The 8969-nt window shown below is 44.5% G+C and overlaps 1 protein-coding gene across 2 annotated transcripts in view; it reads left to right on the top strand.

The window, feature by feature from the left end:
- The first annotated feature begins 658 nt into the window (after positions 1-658).
- CUL3 (cullin 3) overlaps positions 659-8969 on the top strand; it is a 111528-nt gene continuing 103217 nt past the window's right edge. The window contains exon 1 of one of the 2 annotated variants that reach the window (XM_034955274.3): positions 659-1251. In XM_034955274.3, the coding sequence (XP_034811165.1) occupies positions 1186-1251 (66 nt within the window). In that variant the 5' untranslated portion in view covers positions 659-1185. The remainder of the gene's footprint in view (positions 1252-8969) is intronic. The other variant, XM_034955275.3, reaches the window with a different exon arrangement.

Raw genomic sequence — 8969 nt, 5'->3', positions numbered from 1 at the left:
AGGTTTTAACATGAATAAGCCCTGGGTCCACCAGAAAATATCAGTGAATCAAGAGGTCCCGAAGCTTATGCAGTTTAAAGGAACTTTGTAGATTAAATTTCCACCTTCCAGTCCTGAGAGCTGTGGTGTGCACACCCAGTCCGAATACCTTGTTGAGCATACAGGACACTAATTTCCGACACTGCAGCTAACTCCTGCACAAACTCTTCAAGTTGCTGGCTTCTACTCAAGTACCCATCCCTAGTCCACATGCCCTAGAAAAACACAGGAACCAGTTCGGGACGTAGTTACACATCTAGCACCCCACGCTCCTCCTCAAGACTACCCTCCTGCTGTCCCAGCCCAGTGAGGCCCAGCCCACTACCATCCCGCTCCCGCTCTCCGAACTTCCCCCTCCCACTCCCCACCATGTGACCAGGACCCTCCCAACTGCCGCTCCGAGCTTCACCAATCAGCAACCACCTCCACCCAGAACCCGGGACCTGGCGCTCCACTTTCAAAAAGGCAGCTTAATCCTCCCGCCCTCAGCCACGCCCCCTTTCCGCTTCCCCGCCCCGCCGGCCCCTCCCACTTCCTTCAGTTCCCTGTTCCCCTCCTCCCCTCCGGTGGCGCCCACCCTCTCCCGGGCTTCGCCCCGCCCACCAGGGGGCAGCGCGCTCGCCCTCTTCTCGCGAGATCTGAGCGTCCCCCGCGGCGGCCGCCCGGCTCCCCCTCCCGTCCTCCCACCTCCCTCCCCCGGCATCTCTCACTCTCCGGCTCTCCTCCCTCCCTCCTCCCCCCTCCACCCTTTGGGCCGGATCTCGTCTCGCTCAGGCGGAGGAGGAGAAGGAGGAGGAGGAGGACGACGTTCGGCCTGCGCAGTGAGATGTTTGTCCGTCGCCGCCGCCGCCGCCATCGCGGAGGAGCGCGATAAAGGGAGCCGAGCCGGACGTGAGGGGGACCCCGCGGAGCCGCCGCGCCAGCGCAGCCCTCCAGCCGCATCGGAGTCGCCGGAGTCCAAGCCGCCGCCGCCGCCGCCCCCGCCGCCGCCGCGGCTGCCCAGGGGCCGGCCAGCTCCCCAGCCCTGCCCGGGGGCCGCGCCGCCGCCGCCCGCAGCGTCGCCCCTAGCCTGCCTGCCCGCCTTAAATGTGACACCGGCGTCGCGGAGCGCGACCTGAAGCCGCCGCCGGGGAGGGGACGAGCACCATGTCGAATCTGAGCAAAGGCACGGGCAGCCGGAAGGACACCAAGATGCGGATCCGGGCCTTTCCGGTGAGTCTCTCCACGGCGTCCGGGACCCCGGGGCCGGGGGCCGGCCCGAGAGCCGCACGCGAGGCCCGGGCTGAAGTCCCCCAACAGGCCGCAGGCCCGGCCTCCCCTCCCCCACGCCCGCCGGCCGCGGGACGCGAGCCTTCCCGGCAACCGGGCGGCGCGGGGCCCCGGCGCGGCCGCCCTCCCGGGCCGTTCCCCGCGCCGGGAGCCCGGGCCTGGCGCCGCGCCCCCGTCCGGGAGCTGCTCCTTCAGCCGCTCCGCCGGCGTCGGCTGCGGCCGGGGCCCCTCGGCCGCCCCACGCCTCCCCACGTTGCCGGGGTTGTAGGCCCAGTCTCCGGCGCTGCTAGCAGCCGCGGAGTCCTCCCTGTGTGGGGCGTGTGTGGAACTTTTCACGTGGGGTTTCGTTACACTTTGAAAAATTACCCAGCCTAGCTTTTAGGGTGATGAAGGGGCTGCCCTCTCTCTCTGCCCCCCTCCCCAGGAAGGGCTATGCCATCAACCTGCCCCCGACGCAGTGACAGTGGTTCCACGGAATGCTCCGTGGTCATAAACTAGTAACATTGGGTGTATTTATAGCGTCTTTCATCCTACAAGCTTCCTAAGCACTTTACAAACTCTTGTGCAGGATTGCCTCGCCACTCGGAGGAAGGCCGGGTGGAGGGGAAGCAACAGAGCAAACCGGACAATTGGTTCTCCATTTCTCAGCCTTGGGAGCCCAAAGAATGAGTGTAGTCGCCTTGCGGAGTTGCTTTCTTTCATCGCTTTCAGTGACAGCAAACGTGTTCTGCTCGGAAACTTTTTCTTTTTTGGCATTACGTTGAGTCGTACCCTTGCGATGTTTTGTATATAGGATATAAGTTTGGGTGTCAAATCTGGTTTAGCTACCCCATGGCAAGCAATTAAAATGTACTGTTAACGAACTGGACATACTTGCCTATGTCGCTACAATAAAAGGCATACGTCAAGACAGACGAACTAGCAATCGGACAGAAGATTTTAAAAAGTAAAATTAGAGAAAGATCTTGGTCTTCCCTTCTTAGATTCATAAATATTTCATATGATGTACCAGCGAAAGAGGGGGATTTGTTGTCACTTTTTAAAGCATGCTTTTCCTGAAGCGCAGTTGCAGTGAGGAAGACTTACCTTGATGTTTTTGCCCCAGTTGAGTCAAGTGATTTAGTTTCAGAGAACCTGAGGACCTCTCTGAATTCCTAAAATTTAAAAGGATACACCTCATGCAGAATTCTGAAATTGTAAGAACATAAATACTAAAGTCAGTGTGCGAAAACCTCTGCTTTGTGTAAATAGGTACGATGTATTTAGGAGAATTAAGTGTTTTGGTAACAATTAAAGATTTTTTGAATGTTTCAAACTTTTTTCTAAGTAAACGTGAGAAATGTTGACAAGCGAGTACTAACGAAGCTTACTAGTATGTTTTCCCTTATAATTGGGCAGAGAGCTGGGTTATGCATTTGTGAGTAATATTAATTTTCCTACTAAATTGTGACCACTTTAGAGTTTAGAATTACTTAGAATTTTATGAAGTTAATAGTTTTATACAACAGATTTTCTTTTTTTTTGAGACAGAGTTTCGCTCCTGTTGCCCAGGCTGGAGTACAATGGCGTGATCTCAGCTCACCACAACCTCCGCCTCCTGGGTTAAAAGCCTCCTGAGTAGCTGGGATTACAGGCATGCGCCACCACAGCGGGCTAATTTCGTATTTTTAGTAGAGACGAAGTTTCTCCATGTTGGTCAGGCTGGTCTCGAACTCCCGACCTCAGGTGATCACCCACCTCGGCCTCCCAAAGTGCTGGGATTAGAGGAGTGAGCCACCACGCCAGGCCTATATACAACAGATTTTCTAGCAGTGTGTGCAGCCTTACACTACTCAATTCTTGAAGTCTCACGTTCTAAATAAGATTTTTTGCTAAAATGTGGAGTAACTCAAATTTGACATCAACTCACTCAAGTTAATGGCCTTGTGATTGACCAGTTGTACATTCATGTATGTGTAATTAAACTCTTTGACCTCTTCAGGTTTCCCTGCTCTTACCTGTTTTGCCATCATTTAATTTGTTCAACAAATACTGAATATTACGTGCCAGGCACTGTTCTGGGGGTCTGTCAGTATAGCTAGAAAGACCAAGATCCCTGCCTTTTGGAGCTAATATTGTTGGGGAGAAGAGGTGGGAGAGAATTTCATTATTCCTTTAGCTGACCAGTATAATAATGTTGTGTGATACGTTACCACATAGTACTGGAACTGAATTTTTTTTTTGTTAGCTTCGTTATGATTATGAGCTAATTTGGATCCATTCTGTCTATAACTTTTGCAGGTTTTTCTGAAAACCTTACATGAAGTAAGTGACTAGTTTTGATATTCAGTAGTTAATAGCTGCTGATTTCTAAAAGAATTTTTCATTACTGTTTAATAAGTATTAATAACATTCCTAAGTGATTCCCATTGGAAAGAACTATTACAGTTTATGGCCCTTTGTTACAGATAGATGTATATCTCAGTGTTAGGGTATTTCATAGATTTATCTTACTAACCGTGTGCTTATAGACCTTCAAAGTTCCTGTCTTCCAGATTGGCAGTCTTGTACATAACTACAGACTGCGTGAGTTGCTAGTCAAAAATAGTTAATACCTAGTGTTCCGTAAAGAAAAAATATGGCCGGGCGCAGTGGCTCACGCCTGTGATCCCAGCACTTTGGGAGGCCGAGGCAGGTGGATCACCTGAGGTCAGGAGCTTTGAGACCAGCCGGGCCAACATGGTGAAATCCCATCTCTACTTAAAATACAAAAAATTAGCGGGGAGTGGTGGCGGATGCCTGTAATCCTAGCTACTTGGGAAGCTGAGGCTGGAAAATCGCTTGAACCTGTAAGGCCGAGGTTGCAGTGAGCTGATATCGCGCCATTGCACTCCAGCCTGGGCAACAAAAGCGAAACTCTGTCTCAAAAAAAAAAAAATTGTTTATGGTTATACATATGTACATCCTTAATTGTTTATGGTTCCACATATGTACATATTTAAAAATTATTGTATTTTACATCCGTTGTTTGGATATATACTTACTGTAATTTCAGGGAAACTATAGTTTCACCAAAAGTGTCAAGCACTCGGCCGGGCAAGGTGATTCACACCTTCACACCTGTAATCCTAGCACTTCGGGAGAGGCAAGGCAGGCGGATCACCTGAGGTCCTGAGGTTAAGAGTTGGAGACCAGCCTGGCCAACATGCAAACCCCTGTCTCTACTAAAAATACAAAAATTTGCCAGGTGTGGTGATACACGCCTATAATTCCAGCTGCTCGGGAGGCTAAGGCACGAGAATCACTTGAACCTGGGAGGCAGAGGTTGCAGTGAGCCAAGATCGTGCCACTGCACTCCAGCCTGGGCAACAGAGTGAGACTCTGTCTCAAAAAAAAAAAAAGAAAAGAAAAATTATATATGTTTAAGATGGACAACATGATGTTTTGATATATGTATACATTCTGACATGATTACTACCATCAAGCTAACACATATTCACCTCATCTTTTTTTTTTTTTTTGAGATGGAAACTCGCTCTGTCGCCCAGGCTGAAGTGCAGTGGCACGGTTTCAGCTCACTGCAACCTCCGCCTCCTGGGTTCGAGCGATTCTTCTGCCTCAGCCTCCCAAGTAGCTGGGATTACAGGCGTGTGCCACCACGCCTGGCTAGTTTTTGTCTTTTTAGTAGAGATGGGGTTTCACCATGTTGGTCAGGCTGGTCTTGAACTCCTGACGTCGTGATCCGCCTGCCTTGGCCTCTCAAAGTGCTGGGATTACAGGTGTGAGCCGCCGCGCCTGGCCAATAGTTCTGTTTTTTATGTCTGTGTGATGAGAACAAGTAAGATCTACTGCCATAGCAAATGTAAAATATGTAATATAGTATTATTAACTGTTCTTAACTGTGCTGCACATTTGATCTCCACAATGTATTCATCTTAAAACTTGTATCTTTGACCAAAATCCACGCCCCCATTTCTTTCATTCCCCAGCCTAGGCCTTAGAGCAAGACTCTTGTCTTAAAAAAAAAAAAAAAAATCTCAAGCACTCATCTCAGATTGTTTTACAAAATTAACTTGTAAAAAAATATAGAATTGTGTTTTGAGATTGTTTTCATTGCAAAATAGAGTGGTAATTGAACTTACCGGATATTTTATAGATACTACTCCAGATAAATTCCCATCAGTAATATCAGATTCTTTTTAGTGTTTTGAGTGCATTTTTTTTTCTTTTTTGAGACAGAGTCTTGCTCTGTCGCCCAGGCTAGAGTGCAGTGGCACGATCTTGGCTCGCTGCAGCCTCCACCTCCTGGGTTCAACCGATTCTTGTGTCTCAGTCTCCCAAGTAACTGGGACTACAGGTTTGCGCCACCACGTCTGGCTAATTTGTGTATTTTAAGTAGTGATGGGGTTTCGCCATGTTGGCCAGGCTGGTCTTGAACTACTGATCTTAGGTGATCAGCCCACCGCTGTTACGCAAAGTGCTGGGATTACAGCTGTGAGCCACCGGGTTTCAGCCTTAGTGCATATTTTAAGTATACCTTCATCATTGTCTGTAGAAGTTATAATACACAACAGTTTAATGCACAATTTGCATTTTTAAATAGACCTTTTCCTAGAAGTTCTTTTTAAGATGGAAGACAATAAGGACGTTTCTGTATTTGTAAGCTGTTGACAAAGGAAAAGTTTATTCCAGTTTATAAGCTTTCCCGCCTTGCACAAAATGTCTCATTTCACATCTTTTTGATAATGTTTAAATATTAATTTGTATGCAAAGGAACAAGGACCACAAAACTTTTTAAAGAAAGCAGGCTGTAATTGTGAAACTTCTGGAAATAATGTGGGTCTGGATCAAATAATTCTGCCCCAGGGAGTCTCTTCCTTACTCCTGGGCTTTGTTCCACTATGTAGGATTAGTTGCTTTCAGGTGAACCTTTTATTATCTTTATCTTTGAAAAATCATTTCTTACCATTTTTACTGTCTGGGGTTTTGCCCACATGGGTTTGATGAGCTTGATTAGAATTGGAGAGGATACGTTTGAATGAAAATGCTGTCCTTTCCTGTATCAAACGGTAATGAAGCCTTTCTTGGCCTAGCCTTCAGAGTTTGGGAAACCTGTTATGAAGGTGACTGTCTCCAGAATGTAGTCAGGCTCTTAAGATCTCTACCCTGGGGTCCTGGAAGTAGCTTCAGTTAGTTTATAAAAGCTTGCTAACTCATCATGAGAAAGAGTCTTATGATAAAATGCCCACTCCCTAATGCTAGAGGAACTCCACTTGTGTAGCATGGACAGCAACTGTTTGGAAGTGATTGTTAGCTGGAACATACAGGGCGACTCACATTAGTGAAAGAGTTTTATGTTCATTTGTGATATACTTAAGAACAGGAAGAGTCTTAAGGACAGATGGGTACAGTTAATCTTTTTTTTTTTTTTTTCTTTTCTTCGAGCTACAGAAATGTTTGCCAGATTTGAGGGAACAGCTTTCATCTTCATAGTAGGTTTCTCTTTCTTAGGGAAGGTAGTTGTTGGCATAGTACTACCTGAACTGGTACATAGAGGAAAGCTGGATGGTAGTCTTGCAGATCACACTGAGCAGGGAATTAATTATAAATTTGCTTTTCATTTTTCATGTTATGAAACAAAATGAAACAGATTCATTAAAGTGTTACTTACACTTAAACTAATACTGTTTATAGTTTTGGGACAGCCAGTATTGTCATAGCTGTTAGTACTACTCTGACTTTAGAAGTTAGAAAAATAAAAGCATACGGTTGTTACTAACAAAGTATTTATTTTGTCTTGTCTTTCTAGATAGCAGTTCAGAGGAACCTGGAAAATTATTAGTACCAATATTGAATTAGAAACTATTTAAGTAATATGAAATATAATGTAAAAGTTTGGCTTTTTAAGTAATACATAAATCACAAACTTGATTCAAACAAATTAGAGAATGCTTCATTTGTTTGTACATCATTCGTTAAATGAAGTTAAGGGATGAAAGCATTTGTCCAGTTCAGGAAGATTATGTGATTAAGGCTAGAAAAAGTGGTATGCCTTTTTTTTATATTATACATTGGGGGACTTTAAAGGGAATTTTTTGTTATTTTCATTCCAGAGTACATGGATGGTCTTTAGTAGTCTTGTTAGGTTTATATAAAAGTTACTAGACAATTTGTAGTTTTAAATAATGCAACTTTTTTTTAAAAGTAGTTCTTGTTAGCCCATTGTAAGGTCAACAGAATGTAAAGGTATTACTAGTAAGAACAAATCACTGAGTTAACACATGAATTACAATTAGTTATTAGTCTATCAGTGTCTTGTGAAAACTATTCAACCATAGTCTGTTAAAGCAATGAATTTATTTTAGTAGCTTTTCTAATTATAACAATGATGTATATTCCTGGTAGAAAAATTGATAATTATCTAAATGTACAAGTAGGGAAATAAAAAAAATCACCTGTAATCCTACCACTTGGAAACAAACAACATTAACATTTTCATGTGTTTTTGGAATCTTAATTTCATATTGTTGGCTGAACAGACAGTAAAATTAAGGTAAGATAATCGCTGCTGTTAAAAAATTTCTTACTGTAAATTTTTGAAAACATAGTTTTTAATGACTATCATACTTCAGTTTGCTTAACCATTTCCCTATTGCCAAATATTTTGGTTGATTCCAGGGAGTCCATATTTTTTCTGTTAAAAAAGATTGCAACTATGACTATTTAGACACATAAATATTTGAGTCCATCTATGATTATGGAATTATTGGGCTGCACATAACTGAAATATATTACCTAATTGACCTCCATAAAGGTAATAATAATAGCTAACACTTTCTAAATGCTTATCATGTACTCTGCATATCTAAACTTAATCATTTGAGCAAACTCTATTGAATACTACTATTATCTGTTCTACAAATGAGGCTTTGAGAGGCTAAATAATTTGCTTAAGGTATTCTTCCAAGTGGCAGAACTAGGATTCTGACCCAAGCAATCTGGCTCTAAAGTGAGCACTCTTAAGAATTAATTATATTTCTCAAGGTTGTATCCGTTTAACTTCTGTGTAGCAGTATCTTACCCAGCATAATGTATGTTTAATTTTATAGGTGAAAAAATAGTACTTTAATGCTTTAATTTGCATTTCTTTGACTACTTAGGAGAATAAAACTATGAATAGTCTGTAGAGAATTTTCATTTACTTTTGCACTGGAGTATTCAACATATGAATATAGGGATGTGACTAAAAAGTAAAGAGACTGAAAGCATAGTAGTTAAGAGTGTGGGCTTGAATACCAGCTCCATGTCTTTCTAGCTGCATCACCTTTTTTTTTTTTTTGAGACAGAGTCTCGCTCTGTCACCCAGGCTGGAGTGCAGTGGCATGATCTCAGCTCAGTGCAAGCTCCACCTCCCGGGTTCACGCCATTCTCCTGCCTCAGCCTCCCTGGTAGCTGGGACTACAGGTGCCTGCCACCACGCCTGGCTAATTTTTTTGTATTTTTAGTAGAGACGGGGTTTCACCGTGTTAGCCGGGATGATCTCGATCTCCTGACCTCGTGATCCGTCTGCCTCATCCTCCTACAGTGCTGGGATTACAGGCGTGAGCCACCACGCCCGGCCTCTAGCTGCATAACCTTTAACAAGTTACTTCTTGTAGCCTCAGTTTTCCCCTGTGTAAAAT

This window comes from Pan paniscus, chromosome 13 (genome assembly GCF_029289425.2).
Source record: "Pan paniscus chromosome 13, NHGRI_mPanPan1-v2.0_pri, whole genome shotgun sequence".
Taxonomy (NCBI): Eukaryota; Metazoa; Chordata; class Mammalia; order Primates; family Hominidae; genus Pan; species Pan paniscus.
The sequence above is the reverse complement of the archived record's forward strand: the minus strand, read 5'-3'. Positions and strand labels throughout refer to the sequence as shown.